General features: G+C 44.1%; 1 protein-coding gene across 4 annotated transcripts in view; it reads right to left on the bottom strand.

Annotated features, from left to right (window-relative positions):
* Positions 1-15,927, bottom strand: part of HECW1 (HECT, C2 and WW domain containing E3 ubiquitin protein ligase 1) — a 412,329-nt gene that overhangs the window by 207,617 nt on the left and 188,785 nt on the right. For all 4 annotated transcript variants that reach the window (XM_068236363.1, XM_068236364.1, XM_068236365.1 and 1 more), the window contains one exon: positions 13,917-14,024. In XM_068236363.1, coding sequence (XP_068092464.1) covers positions 13,917-14,024 — 108 coding nt within the window. The remainder of the gene's footprint in view (positions 1-13,916; positions 14,025-15,927) is intronic.

The raw sequence follows: 15,927 nt of genomic DNA on the forward strand, positions 1-15,927 counted from the left end.
AAACACAAAAATGATTAGACAAAAATACAATGAACCATTGACACCTTAATCTATTTAAAAAAGCACTATAGAATATAAATATCCTATAAAGGTGTCAGTTATAACATTATCAGGGAAAGTCTACGGACCTAGAACTGATAGAGTACCTTGGAAAAGTGTGGAGAGGAAATGATAATATACCGGTGCAGATCAGGGTTACCAAACCATCCCTTTAAATACTGACACCTCTTAGGTATGCAGGTTCTGAAGCTACTTACACAAAATATAATCAGTCCTTAAAATGCCTCTAACTTCATAATTCATATGTGTCCGTAATTAAAGGGAATTCGTAGTAGTTTGTATATGATATGGAAGCTTGGTGGCATTGCATCACAGTGCTAAAGTTATAATCTTCATCTTGACCAGAACACTATCTACATAGAGTTTGTATGTCTTCTTTTTTCTGTGGGATTTTGTCTGGGCACTCCAGTTTACTCCCACATTCCAAAAACATATTTGTAAGTTATTGAGTTCATCCCCAATCTGGTGTTCCCAATTACCCAACATTTGCCACTATATGCCAGGCTCCTCTTACACCATTGCTCCCCACCACTTGCACCGACTCGCTGACACCACACTACCATTCTCCTCTACTTCCTTTTCTTATGCTGAACACTGGAACACCAACAACGGCATTTATAAAGATCCTTCCGGGGCTCCTCAGTGTCTGGACCTATAAGAATCCTGTAATAATAAAGCGAACATTAATTGGCCTCAAGCCCCATTTCATCTTGGTTCAAAATGATAATACCTTTATTGCACATACATGGATCAAATGACAAAAGAGCTCCTTATAGGAACCAATGCACACATATAGTTAAAAACTTTTTTTCTGCGCAGAAAGTTTCGACATTAAAACCACCAGAGCCTGCCCACACTATCCCTCTATAGATGCTAGGCTTGTGTGCATGGAGTCTGTCCTCAGACTATCCTGCTCCATGCACCCAAGCCTAGTCCACCTAACTGTCATACAACAGCGCACCACCAAACACACAGCAGCTGCCTCCCCTTAATGGGGATAAGTCCTTTCAGGATATGAAGCACAAAGCTGCAGCAGTAATGTATTAGCCGGTTTAAGCACAACAATGCACCTCTCAGCTGAGAGGTATGATGGGATGATGGCAGCCGAGAGCAACAACCTGTGAACAAGGAGCCATTGTGTGCGGTGATACTGAGGTGAAATATCTGGAAGCGCACGGAGAGGTTTGCGCTCCCCCGAAAGGAATATATTGAATATGCGACTGCCCCTAACAGTGACAGCTATAGATCATCTGTTAAAAAGAGCGCTCTGGCATCCAGAAAGAAAAGGCCATACCCCATGGACTAACGCAAGTATCATGAATTATTATTAACGCTGGAGGAAAGATGTTTGGGCAACATTGTCTCTATGTGGCTTGCTGAGCGTGCTAACTTGCATTGTTGTGCTTAAACCGGCTAATACATTACTGCTGCAGCTTTGTGCTTCACATCCTGAAAGGACTTATCCCCATTAAGGGGAGGCAGCTGCTGTGTGTTTGGTGGTGCGCTGTTGTATGACAGTTAGGTGGACTAGGCTTGGGTGCATGGAGCAGGATAGTCTGAGGACAGACTCCATGCACACAAGCCTAGCATCTATAGAGGGATAGTGTGGGCAGGCTCTGGTGGTTTTAATGTAGAAACTTTCTGCGCAGAAAAAAGTTTTTAACTATATGTGTGCATTGGTTCCTATAAGGAGCTCTTTTGTGATTTGATCCATGTATGTGCAATAAAGGTATTATCATTTTGAACCAAGATGAAATGGGGCTTGAGGCCAATTAATGTTCGCTTTATTATTACATATATTTCCTACTGGCCGCACCTAACCACTGGTTCATGAAATCAAGAAAGGGTATCTGCACTACAGGGCCACAACCCCTTGGCAAACCTCAAACTCTTTATAACCTATAAGAATCCTCCCTGACGGGGATTCCCATTGGTCTATTAAACTGACAAATTAAAATCTTCCTCAGAGACAATTCTTATTAGTTGAGAACCTGGACCAATGGGGAGCCCCAGCGGGGAGGCTCAAAGACGCTGCAAAGTATTGGCCCAGAGTGGATAGGTAGTCCCTGCAGTCTGTTGCAACGGTCGGTAGCACCCAGCGGCAGAGGTGTGAAGCTACGGCAGCAGAGTGCGACAGGGCCAGAATGCTCAGTAAAAGAGCATTGGTAGGTGACACTTTAACCAAGCGTAAAGGAGAAAGAAATTAAAAAAAAAACAACAAAAAAAACCTTGCTTGGGCGATCAAATTGCTTAAGCAATTTTTTTTTTCTGAAAGGCCAGGTCTTGTGAACAATTGAATCTAGAACTCACCAGTGTTAAGAATTGCATAGGGCCCCAGGAGAGCGTTGTTCTCTGGTGATAAAGCATGTTTAGGAGATGCTGAGCAGGTGAAAGTGACAGAATCTAGAAATTTCCTACATATGGGCAGAGAAGAACAGTTCAGAGTCAAAGGTGATACTTACGGTAGGTAGTGTACTTTTTCTGATAAATTGCAGCAGGTGGCTCACATACACATAAAGACATGGGTGTTTCTGAGAAAACGGCTATGAGCCAAGTACAGGAATTCTGGTAGAGCAAATAAGGCTTGCCTAGGAACAAGCATGGACAGTGTTTTGAAAAGCAGCAGAGGTGTGAAGACTATACAAAGAAGGCCAGCAGCAAGCATTTCTGGTGTACAAACACAAATTTAGTTGAATGGAAAACAATCTGAAGCTCATGAAGCAGAGCGATCTGTAATGAGAAGACTAACCTCCTTATTAAAAAAGGAACCAGAGAACAGAATTTGGAGGACACTGTTGTGGCTACTATGAATATTGATCTCCTCTATCCACGGCAGATTCCAGATGACCTGTACCTATGAAAATAAGAATTATGGCCTGTTGTTTGTTACTAAGTATAAAAATAGCTCATAGAAAATGTCTCCTTTTACTCCATTAAAGAACAGTCCCAGATTGACTCATTTAGCATGGATGTGGGTGGGATCCCGGCACTTATATGAATATGTCCTATTATTGTCCTATTATAGATTCATTTAAAGTGATTTTATGTCATAAATAGAATACAATCATTTCCGCTGCTGCGTAAACCAAAGATGACACTGATGGGAATAGTGGATGTAATACCCACTAAGTCAGGCCCCCAATTACTTGTACGCCTGTTATACTTTTATGCTAGAAGGAGAATTGCTATACATTGAAAAAAAGCAGCAGAATCATGATAGATTCATGGACTAATTCAATCAATAATGAAATACCCTCATACAAGTTAACATACATTAATCATAACTGTCCAAAGAAGTTTGTATGGAAACTCGGAAACAGTAAAAAAGGGCTCAGGTGGCTAGTGGACAAATAGGGCGCCGCCATTCACTCCCATAATAAATATCGTTTACTGGGCGCTGAACAGGAAAAAAGGGCGCCCGAGAATAATAACGTTTTCCAACGGCGCCCGAAGATTTTTAATGTTTTATAACTGCTTGTGAAGATTTACGTTTCCTATTTCAATAAAACATTATTTTAAATGTTATCCCTTACTGTTTGTAAAACATTATTATTCACAAAATAAAGCGATCAGTACGTAACGTAAATTGTAATATATTTTATCCCTTACTGTTTCTAAAACATTATTCTACACACAATACAGTGATCACTAAGGAGGGTCTTAGGTTTAGGCACCACCAGGGGGGTCTTAGGTATAGGCACCATCAGGGGAGTCTTAGGTTTAGGCACCACCAGGGGGTCTTAGGTTTAGGCACCACCAGGGGGGTCTTAGGTTTAGGCACCACCAGGGGGGTCTTAGGTTTAGGCACCACCAGGGGGGTCTTAGGTTTAGGCACCACCAGGGGGGTCTTAGGTTTAGGCACCAATACGGGGGTCTAGGGGTTAGGGGTAGGTACAGGGAGGGTTACTTACTAATTTTTTTTTAAACGTTATTATACATTTCACTTTTTAAACGGAAGATTAAAGTTTTCACAATTGCCAATTTCATGCACATTATTTAATGATTTATAATTTTATAAAAAAATATTTTTAAACGAAATATAGTACATTATATTTTTAAACGTTATCCATGTTTATTGTTTAAAACTCCGCGCCCTTTTTTCCCAGCGCCCCTTTTTAACGTACGCTGGAAACTCTGGATACTAATCCTTAAAGACCCATCTAAGTAATGGGGGAAAAGGGGTTCAGGAGGGGAGCCTCATCTATTACTACGTTTAGTCTCTTTAATTTGCATTTTTTTTTACATTTGAGTTTTTTTTAAAGTCAGTACACCCAGACATATACTGCAATAACTCATTATTAATGTATGACAGTGTAATTGCATTACGTTTGGATATGTAGATGTAGAAGGCATTAGAGATCTGGGATGTGATTTATATAATATGTTATATAATTACATTAATCTCATACTTTTCTATAGACAACTATATAAAAAGGTGAATATACTGGCTGTCTTTAGATGTTGCCTGTCATAAAAATCAATACAATTTTGTAGGGATGGGACGAATCCACAATTTCTTCGAATCCGAATCCGGATCCGAATCTAAAAAGGTTCTCGAATATCTCGAGCCTTTCGAATCCCGAATCTAACGAATCCTGCACATAAGAATTGTGCGATCTGTGGTATAGTTGCCCGCAGTATAGGTACCCAGGCATAGGTAGTGAGGTAAAGGTGCCTTCAGTATAGCTAGCTAGGTATGGGTGCCTTCAATATTGGTAGCTTTCAGTATATGTAGCAAGGTATAGGGGCCTGCAGTATAGGTAGCAAGGTATATGGGCCTTCAGTATAGGTAGAAGGGTATATGGGCCTTTAGTATAGGTAGCAGGGTATATGGGCCTTCAGTATAGGTGTCAGGGAATATGGGCCTTCAGTATAGGTAGCAGGGTATATGGGCCTTCAGTATAGGTAGCAGGGTATATGGGCCTTCAGTATAGGTAGCAGGGTATATGGGCCTTCAGTATAGGTAGCAGGTTATATGTGCCTTCAGTATAGGTAGGTAGCAGGGTATAGAGGCCTTCAGTATCGGTAGCAAGGTACATGTGCCTTCAGTATCGGTAGCAAGGTATAGGGGCCTTCAGTATAGGTAGCACAGTACATGTGCTTTCAGTATTGGTAGGTAACTAGGTATAGGGGCCTTCAGTATAGGTAGCAGGGTATATGTGCCTTCAGTATAGGTAGCAGGGTATATGTGCCTTCAGTATAGGTAGGTAGCTAGGTATAGGGGCTTTCAGTATAGGTAGTAAGGTACATGTATAGTATAGGGCCTTAATTATAGGTAGGTATGTAGGTAGGTATAGGGGCCTTTAGGTAGGTAGGTAAAGGGACCTTCAGTATAGGTAGCAGGGTATAGGGCCTTAAGTATAGGTAGGTATGTAGGTAGGCAGGTATAGGTGCCTTTAGGTAGGTAGGTACGTATAGGGGGCCTGTAGGTAGGTGGGTAGGTAGGTAGGTATTGAGGCCTGTAGGTAGGTATAGTGGCCTGTAGGTAGGTAGGTAGGTATAGGGGCCTTTAGGTAGGTAGGTAGGTACGTATAGGGGGCCTTTAGGTAGGTATAGGGGCCTTTAGGTAGGTATAGGGGGCCTTTAGGTAGGTATAGGGGCCTGTAGGTGGGTATAGCGGCCTGTAGGTAGGTAGGTAGGTATAGCTGCCTGTAGGTAGGTAGGTAAGGATAGTGGCCGTTAGGTAGGTAGGTATAGTGGCCTGTAGGTAGGTATAGTTGCCTGTAGGTAAGTATAGTGTCCGGTAGGTAGGTAGGTAGGTATAGGTGCCTTAAGGTAGGTAGGTACGCATAGGGGGCCTGTAGGTAGGTGGGTAGGTAGGTAGGTATTGAGGCCTGTAGGTAGGTATAGTGGCCTGTAGGTAGGTAGGTAGGTATAGGGGCCTTTAGGTAGGTAGGTAGGTAGGTATAGGGGCCTTTATGTAGGTAGGTAGGTATAGGGGCCTTTAGGTAGGTAGGTAGGTACGTATAGGGGGCCTTTAGGTACGTATAGGGGGCCTTTAGGTAGGTATAGGGGGCCTTTAGGTAGGTATAGGGGCCTGTAGGTAGGTAGGTATAGGGGCCTGTAGGTAGGTAGGTATAGCGGCCTGTAGGTAGGTAGGTATAGCGGCCTGTAGGTAGGTAGGTAAGGATAGTGTCCGGTAGGTAAACCCCCCCCCCCGTGCCTCCTCCGCTCACCGTCAACCCCCCCACGGCCCCCTCTGTCCCCTGTGCCTCCTCCGCTCACCCCTGCATAAGAATCTACTCACCTTTCCCGTGGAGCGCAGAGCGGCAGACCTCTTCGTTACTTCCCTGTTCCCTCTAGTGGCCGGACCGGCTCTTACTGATGACGTCATTGTAAGAGCCGGTCACTAGGGGGAACCAGGAAGTCAGCGAGAGGTCTGCCGCTCTGCGCTCCGCTATAGATAGGTGAGTTGATACAGTATGTGGGCGGGCGGAGGAGGCGCGGGGGGGTCGGAGGAGGACGAGTGCGAGCGGAGGATGCGCAGCGATGCAGCATCGGGATTCGGCGGATTCGTATAGTGGAAAATGGTGTCGGGATTCAAATCCACGAATCTCGAATATTTCCTAATATTCGAGGGATTCGTGGATTCGCAGGATTCGTCGTCCCACCCCTACAATTTTGGTTAAAAAAACAAACAAACAGTGTTTCCACACAGTGGTTTTTGGAAGTATTACAAAACTCATGCACTGATTTCCAGTACAGAATCAGGTGTGTTTTTAATGCAGTCCCATCTGAGGCCTCAATGGTCAAAACGATGTAATATTGCTTTTGGCCATGTCCCTTGTGTTGTTGAGAAATGTCTGATATTATGTACTGGAAATAATGCATTATCACAATTCTTTGCAATTTTTTTGTTGCTGTTGAAGAATGCTGTTTTGAAACTGTTTCATTTTTTTTTATTTTTTAGAAATACTCCACTTCTCCAATCCTTTCTTGTTCCGATACCAACTTTTCAGTTGTTGGCTTAAAATTAAAAATAAGCATACACTGTCATAAAACTCACTCCCGCTAACAAGACTTCTCTCCATCCTCTACCCTCTTCTGGAACACTCTCCCTCAACACATCCACCACTCACCCACACTTACACTTTTAAGGCACAATCTAAAAACTCACTGTCACAGGGCCCCTAGTGGCCGGACCGCAAAACGCCTTCCAATCAGTTTCAGCACACAGACCATGCAATCTGTGGTCGCAATTGGTGCGCAGAAACTGCTGGAATTTTGGCAGCAGAGCGACTAGAAGGGAGCCTGTGAGTTACTGTAATACAAATTACACACTATTTCAGGGTATAACTGCCACCACCTCTGTTACCATGGGACAGAGGAGCCCACTGACCGACTGAGTCTAGACCTGCAAATAGAAGACGGTTAAACACACTCTATTTTATCTAGCTATCAACAATAGTAGCGACTCTTCAGAGACCGGGGTTCAGCTTGTGCGGCTGAATAAATAAATTACAATAGCGTTGTCTATTAAATATGCAATATGAATAATTAATATATACAGAAAATCGTTAAAATCAACAATTATAGAGACAAAAAATAGCACAGTATGAAAATAAAAGGGAGAAAATACTTAGGTTCGTGGAAATATGTCCTTTCTGGGAAAACTTGTAAAGTTCCTTTGTTTCAGTTCAGGAGCAAAGTTCAGACAAGATGGCCGCTAATCACATGGTCCTCTGGCTAGCAGCAGCATGCGCTGGTGAAGATGAGATTTGGAGGACTGAGGGAGGAGTCCCTGGCAAACAATTTTGACTGATCCCCATCTTTGGGTGGAGTCTCAGGTCCAGCTCAGGGGCTGAACACGGTGCGGTTAATCCCCTAGGTGGGTTCCTGGTGGCCACCAAATATGACATTTTCTATATCCCGGCTTACGCTTCCCGCACACACTTAACGCCCACAAATTCATGTTCCTCAGAACATGACTGTTCATATGACATCAAACTTGGGTGCTTTCGCACGCCTGCTTACGAAATAGCAGAATACCTCGGGCCTCGGGTTCTGGGTATGTCAGTGGCCTCAATTTAATATTAAAATATTCACCAGGCCCGGACCAGCAGAGGGAGACAACTTTCATACCTCTCATATGAACGGTATTCCTTAAACATGCTAAAAATCATATACAGCATTCACTTTCTCTCTGCTGCTGACGGTGCCAGGCAGTCTGGGGCTTTCACACCTGGTGTCACTGGCCAGGAAAGGGACTCTTTGTGCTCAATTAGCATCTGAGTGAGATCAGCTAGGACAACCTTTGACACCTCTGCTAAGGCCCAAATTCCAGTCACATGCTAATTAACAAGTCACAGGCACAAGGCTTCATGAAAAGACTTTCCTAGCAGCTATCAAAGTTAGATTTCCCAAAAGAAGACCCCAGGCTTGACTGCCTAGTATCCACAGACAGACGATTCTGATCTGATACGTCAACGGCAATTGGTGCAGTAAACCGATTGCAATAGCGTTCTCCTTTCTCACGGCTCTTCCGCGACACTCACCTCTTCAGGCAAGCATACTCTCCTACCTAGCACACTTTGCCCACTGACCACCATTTCTTTCACCTCATCCACAGCTTCTCTTTACCTATTGTCCTGTCCCTTAAACCTTTAGATTGTAAGGCCTTTTTCCCCTTTTGTCTCACAATGCTGTGTAATGTGTGTACATACCTCCCACCCCTGTGTAAAAATATGTAGTTAATTTGTTCACTGCATCAGCTGTTATCCACTCTTGTCTTATATTAACTGTTGTATTGTATTGTTTTAAACCTGTATGCTGTTGTACAGCGCCACAGAAGATGCTGGTGCTATATAAATCAATAATAATGATATTTCTCAGTTTCAATGTTTGATATGTTGTCTTTGTACTATTTGCAATTAAATATATGGTTTAAATAATTTTATAATAATCACATTGTGTGTGTGTGTTTTTTTTTAAAGTTTACACGGAATCTTTTCATAAAATAGTTATATGAATCAGCAGACTAAGGAGTAGGGATGATCAATGAGATGCAAATATTTCAGAGTTTATGCAAATGTATGTAACTTTTTATGCAAATATGTGCAGCTTGCAAATTACATTTGTACTTTCCAGCACCCAAGGCCAGGTGTCACCAACCACCCTCCCCCCTCCCCAACACCATTCTGTCCAAAAACCTTACTAGTAATCACTGGTTTGAATGGGTTCCTTTCCATTGTGCTGTTCTGCCCTTCTCCTCTAACAAAGAAGCAGAGCATGCTCTGTCCACTTGTGCTCCCTGTAATTCCACACTTCTGCCCAAATGTGCACAGCAGCCAATACTGTTCTGGGCATGTATACTTCAGAAATGATGCTTATGTATGAGCAGTACTTGTCAAGTACACATACCCATAACACTCCCAGCCTTGGCTGCTGTGCACATCGAGACAGGAGCACAAAATGACAAGGAGTGCAAGTGGACAGAGCATACATACCCATAACACTGTCCCAGCCTCAGCTGCTGTGCACATGTATACTGGTGGGCGGAGTCTGGTTGGCTGACTGGTGACGACTACTGCGTACACACTTCCTACTGCCGCCATTGTCCTGCACGGAGAACCGGCGTGTTCAACGTGCGACTCTCTATAGTGCTGTGGTCTGGCAGTGGCCGGTGACCCAAAAGATAGGCAGGACCCGGTCTGCGCAAGAAACTGCTGGACTTAGCGGGCGCACTGACATAGCATAAAGGGAAAGATCAGATCTGATACACGCACGGACGAATCCGGCTATGGAATCCTTACAGTGATCGAGGAAAATTGCCTGTGTGGAACTACTTTGCGGGTGAGACCCATCCATGTACTGTTTTCTTAAAAGCTATAACGCTACAAGTTATCTGGAAGGTTATCTATAAACTGGAACTTGTTGATTATACATGGATTTCCCTATCCCAATATCTATCCAGTGAAGGGGAGAAGGGGATTTTTAAAGGGGGCCCCCCGCTTTTTCCTTTGGTGGCAGTGTGGATGTGGAATGTATGCGCGGACGGATGGTTTGGTTATGTAATTCTCTGGCCAGAGACTAATCTACTTATCTGCAAAAGTAGCACCAGTTATGCATAACTTTTACTCCGCTATGTTTCCTGTTTTTAATTATGGGGAAGAGGGTATTATGTGGAGGGTGGTATCCTAGGGGATTGTGCTTTTGTATTTTGATAAGAATCTTTAATAAAATTTCATGTTGGTATAATTTTGGTGGCCTCATAACCTTTTGTGGTAGTATTTAGATAAATTTATGTGGTTTAGGTTGGCCCCGCCCTGTATTTTTCAGGGATATTAACCAATATACTAAGCACCCTTGCACCTTATTTAACTGACCACATGTATACAAGGGCGGAAAATTACAAGGAGCGCGGGAGAACAGAGCATGCACTGCTTGTTTGTCCTCTGTATGATTAGCTGCAGTCAGAGCCACAAACAGGTGAAAGGGCAGTGCAATGGAGAAAAGCCCATTCAAAACAGAGAACAGGTAAGTAGCAAACAACATCTTGTCAGTGTACAGGAAGAAGGTTGGCTTAGCAGCAGAAAGCTTATTCTTTTTCTTTTAAGTTAGCCAATAAATGATATGATCTGTCTTAAAAACTTTCTGCTTTCAATGATGGCTAACACAGTACAATGCTATCAGGGGCGTAACTAGAAATCACTGGGCCCCCCTGCGAATATTTGGATGGGGCCCCCCCCCATAGGTGCCAAATAATCGTAATGGGGCAGCGTTTCACTGTAAATTAATTGTAAAGTGGGCAGCATTTTACCAGACAATCGAAATGTGGGCCAGAAAATCGTAATGTGGGCAGAGTTCACCAGAAAATCGTAATGTGGGCACCAGTCACCAGAAAATTGTAACGTGAGCAGCAGTCACCAGAAAATTGTAACGTGGACAGAGTTCACCAGAAAATCATAATGTGGGCAGAGTTCACCAGAAAATCGTAATGTGGGCACCAGTCACCAGAAAATCGTAACGTGAGCAGCAGTCACCAGAAAATTGTAACGTGGACAGCATTCACCAGACAATCGTAATGTGGGCAGCGTTCACCGGAATATCGTAATGTGGGACAGAAAATCGTAATGTGGGCAGAGTTCACCAGAAAATCGCAATGTGGGCAGCAGTCACCAGAAAATCGCCATGTGGGCAGCAGTCACCAGAAAATCGCCATGTGGGCAGCAGTCACCAGAAAATCCTAATGTGGGCAGCAGTCAGTTACCAGAATATCATAATGTGGGCAGCACACACCAGAAAATCCTAATGTGGGCAGCAGTCACCAGAAAATCCTTATGTGGGCAGCAGTCACCAGAAAATCGCAATGTGGGCAGCAGTCACCAGAAAATCGCAATGTGGGCAACAGTCACCAGAAAATCGCAATGTGGGCAGCAGTCACCAGAAAATCCTAATGTGGGCAGCATACACCAGAAAATCGTAATGTGGGCAGCAGACACCAGAAAATCGCAATGTGGGCAGCAGACACCTGAAAATCGTAATGTGGGCAGCAGACACCAGAAAATCATAATATGGGCAGCAGACACCTGAAAATCGTAATGTGGGCAGCAGACACCTGAAAATCGTAATGTGGGCAGCAGACACCTGAAAATCGTAATGTGGGCAGCAGACACCAGAAAATCGCAATGTGGGCAGCAGTGACCAGAAAATCGTAATGTGGGCAGCAGACACCAGAAAATCCTAATGTGGGCAGCAGTCACCAGAAAATCGCAATGTGGGCAGCAGTGACCAGAAAATCGTAATGTGGGCAGCAGACACCAGAAAATCGCAATGTGGGCAGCAGACACCTGAAAATCGCAATGTGGGCAGCAGACACCTGAAAATCGTAATGTGGGCAGCAGACACCTGAAAATCACAATGTGGGCAGCAGACACCTGAAAATCGTAATGTGGGCAGCAGACACCTGAAAATCGTAATGTGGGCAGCAGACACCTGAAAATCGTAATGTGGGCAGCAGACACCTGAAAATCGCAATGTGGGCAGCAGTGACCAGAAAATCGTAATGTGGGCAGCAGACACCAGAAAATCGCAATGTGGGCAGCAGACACCAGAAAATCGTAATGTGGGCAGCAGACACCAGAAAATCGCAATGTGGGCAGCAGACACCAGAAAATCGTACAGTGGGCAGCAGACACCAGAAAATCGTAATGTGGGCAGCAGGCACCTGAAAATCGTAATGTGGGCAGCAGACACCAGAAAATCATAATATGGGCAGCAGACACCTGAAAATCGTAATGTGGGCAGCAGACACCTGAAAATCCCCCTGCAGAATTTCAGAGTGCCCCCCCCCCCCGGGCCCGCTCGTGGCCGGTTTTGGGGGGCTGGAGGGGTGGCAGCATGAGGGGAAAGCCTTGCCCACAGTCGTCGGGGAGAGGGGAAGTTTCCCCCTCTCCCTCACCTCGGGGCTCTCCCCTCTGCGCCCCCCTCCAGCTAGTGAATGTGTGTGGGCAGCGGGCAGCAGCGGCGGCGGGATACATACCTAGAGAAGGCGGCGATGGAACGCAAGGAAGAAGGTATGTATCCCGCCGCCGCTGCTGCCCGCTGCCCACACACATTCACTAGCTGGAGGGGGGCGCAGAGGGGAGAGCCCCGAGGTGAGGGAGAGGGGGGAACTTCCCCTCTCCCCGCCGACTGTGGGCAAGGCTTTCCCCTCATGCTGCCACCCCTCCAGCCCCCAAAAAACGGCCCCGAGCGGGCCCCAGGGGGGGGGGGGCGGGCCCCCCGTGGGCGCAGGCGCTGCAGGGCCTATTGTTGCGCCCCTGAATGCTATACTGCTACAGGTAATTAGAAGTATCCTAAACTACATACACTGGCATAGATGTAGGTGTCCTTTAAACAGTGACAAATTTGTGCTTGAAACAACAGAAAGATGGATCTTAAAATGAGTCAGGAAATAGTTAAATGAAGCGGGAGATCACTGCTGCCATAAACATCCCGAGCCAGCAAGAAAAAACAAACTGTCATAAATGTAGGTTTAGATAAGAAAAAGTCATTAACAGGTGTAGTTCTGTCAGCTGTAGGATAGAGGGAGAAGTAAATAGCAGAACTGAAATTCCTATCTAGCATTAGAGTGTAGTACTGTGTATCATCCTGTTTTAAATCTTCTTGAAATTCCACTGTGAAAACTGAATGCAGTTCTGTCAACTTAAGTTTCTACTGTAAACTGGCACTTCTCACACAGCAGGACGGGATCATCATTAGATATGCAGGGATTAGGGAACTCTGGAATTTAGACATCAATGCAGAGCAGGGAGCTGCGGACCAGAAGAGATAATTTCCTTTAACATATGACTTCCTCTCTCTCCAAGTCCAGCCACCCTTCTGATCTTATCTGATTTTATCGCCCTAGGTCATGGCCTTTGCGGCCTTCCCAGAAATCCGGCCCTGGCAAATGAACCAATCAGTTTAAACCTGGGTGGGACTTGATTTGTCCATTTTCAAGCTGCATATATATGCATACAAATTTACATAAATTTGCATAAACTCCGAAATATTTGCATCTCATTAATCATCTCTATTAAGGAGCGAATTTTTAGCTCCACATGCTGGCAGCGTTTTTTACATTTGAAATACCCATAGAAATTGTTTATATTTACCTTATGAAATATCAATAAAGGAAATGTAAGCAGTAAATGTAATAAATTAATACTATAAAGACTTTATACATGTCCATTGTGAATTGTCTATTCAAGAACAGTGTTGTACTAAACTTAAGAGAACATTGAAGAGAATGGTTCTGAAAGCAACAAGTAAATTTGACTCATTCATAGCCTTACCAGCTGCTCGTATTGTGCTACCCCTGACAATGCAAGCTACAAGTAAGTCAAAATCATGTAATAATTTAGCATACTTACGTTCCACAAAGTAAGAGCTGGCATCAACCTTCCAGACTATCTGCCCCCTGTGAGAGCCGTTCACACCACGATTCTTGTAATCCAGAAAATTTTCAGACAGCACTTCATCTGTGAATAAGTTGGAGAGTGTTTATTGAGAAGGCTTTGATTAGCTATGATTGAGCTACATTTTCTATGTAACATTTCAGAGCTTAATACATTCCTATGTAATAATGGCGCACACTTGCTTTTTTCTCAGTCCTTAGTGCTTTCCATGCTGGTATTTTTTTAACAGTAAAAATAAATGTTAGGTACAATGGCTACTGAGTGTAATATTTTAAGCATTGCATTTTTTCATTACAAAATTGATATGACATTTAAATCATTTCTATACCAACCGATTTCAGTTTGGACTTACAATTAAAATTACGTTTTATATAGAATTGATTACAAATTCCCCAAAAAGCCTCTTTGCAACTACAGCAAAATATTTGAGTTTAAAGAGGAGCTGTTAGGTATAGGGTCTCAGAGAAAAAAAAAACACATATATCAGTAGCTAAATATTGGCTGTACTTACATTACATATGCATTTCACTGTCCACGTTTGGATTTCACAGAATTTTTATATAGTATTTGCAGAGATTGATGCTCCTGACAGCTCATGGCAGGTTCCATGTTTGACTGTCTTGTATGAAGCCAATTGTGATGTAATATCCTCCCTTACCCTGATGATTTGACTCACAAAAAAGATCCGGATCAAAGATACTAATCGTTCATGATCTGGACAACACTACTGTGCAGTGAATATTAATTAGCCATGTGGCTAGGAACAAAAGCGGACTCATGCAGTATCATCTAATGGAACATGTGCTCTGTGAACAGCACATTGATTTTTCAGTGCTGTGAATTGGGCTGCATTACAAGCTGCTGTAATATGAGCCTGTAACTTCCCACTGTGAAAGCAGCCTTAGAACGGGATAGGGAAATGAAGGGGAGGACCAAGGGAGTGCAGTGGGGGGAAGAAGCAGCCCCAGCATGCTCTGCAGTATCTGTTATGTGACCTGCCGGCCTCCTTAGGAGCTTGGAAATAAAGAGGCTTGCTGTTCAGCAAACATCTGTAACGATCGGTGTAACAGAGAGGGTCTGATTACCGGTGATCTGCAGTATCACCGAGAATACAGATATATACCCGATTATAGATGATCTGCAGTATCACAGATAATCAGATATATCACTAACCTCTGGACACCTGAGTAATATATGAGTGTTTGGTGCAACAGTAATACTTTGAGGAGAGCACCCGTACAGAGGGTGCAAGGCAGTAAGAGGTACTGCCTCAGGAACAGATTCCCTCCAAAGGCCTGAGACTCCCCAAGGGGCGGAGCCAGGCTGAGAGTAGGAAGGACCAGAGTGTGAGTGACACCAATGGGCGAGTGTCACTGACAGATCTGTGAATTATCTCTTAACAGGAGAGATAATTCTCGAGGTCGGACAGGCCAGGTCGTTAACACACGGACAGATAAAGTACAGAAACAAGAGACAGATGCAGAATCCTTGGACTAGCAGAGTTTGGCAACAGGGTATCAGAAAGACAAGGTACAGAATCAGAGATCAGAAGAATGGTCAGGAAAGCAGAAGGTCATAACAGATAATCAACAATGCCTAAGCTTGAGTGTGAGTGCCAAGTTACTCAACACTCCAGGAACTAGACTTAATAATAACAATAATACAGATGGTACAGAATTCCTAGACTAAGGTGTGAGCTCCGTGATCATCAACACCTAAGAAACTGTCTAATAACACAGATACTGACAAGGTCTGAGTGCTACCGCGTAGTGATCGCAACACCAGACACCAGATGAATGACCAGCACCCAGTATATATACACCAGCGCTCTCCAGCGCCTCCCCTAAGTGCTGGACCAATGAAAGTTGCTGAAATTGTCAGCTGACCGGCTTGGTCAGCTGACCCCCTTCTGACTGTCATAAAGGCCCTGCCTCTCTGCACGCGCGTCCTCCTAAACCAGTGTGGA

Source organism: Hyperolius riggenbachi, chromosome 5 (assembly GCF_040937935.1).
Source record: "Hyperolius riggenbachi isolate aHypRig1 chromosome 5, aHypRig1.pri, whole genome shotgun sequence".
NCBI lineage: Eukaryota > Metazoa > Chordata > Amphibia > Anura > Hyperoliidae > Hyperolius > Hyperolius riggenbachi.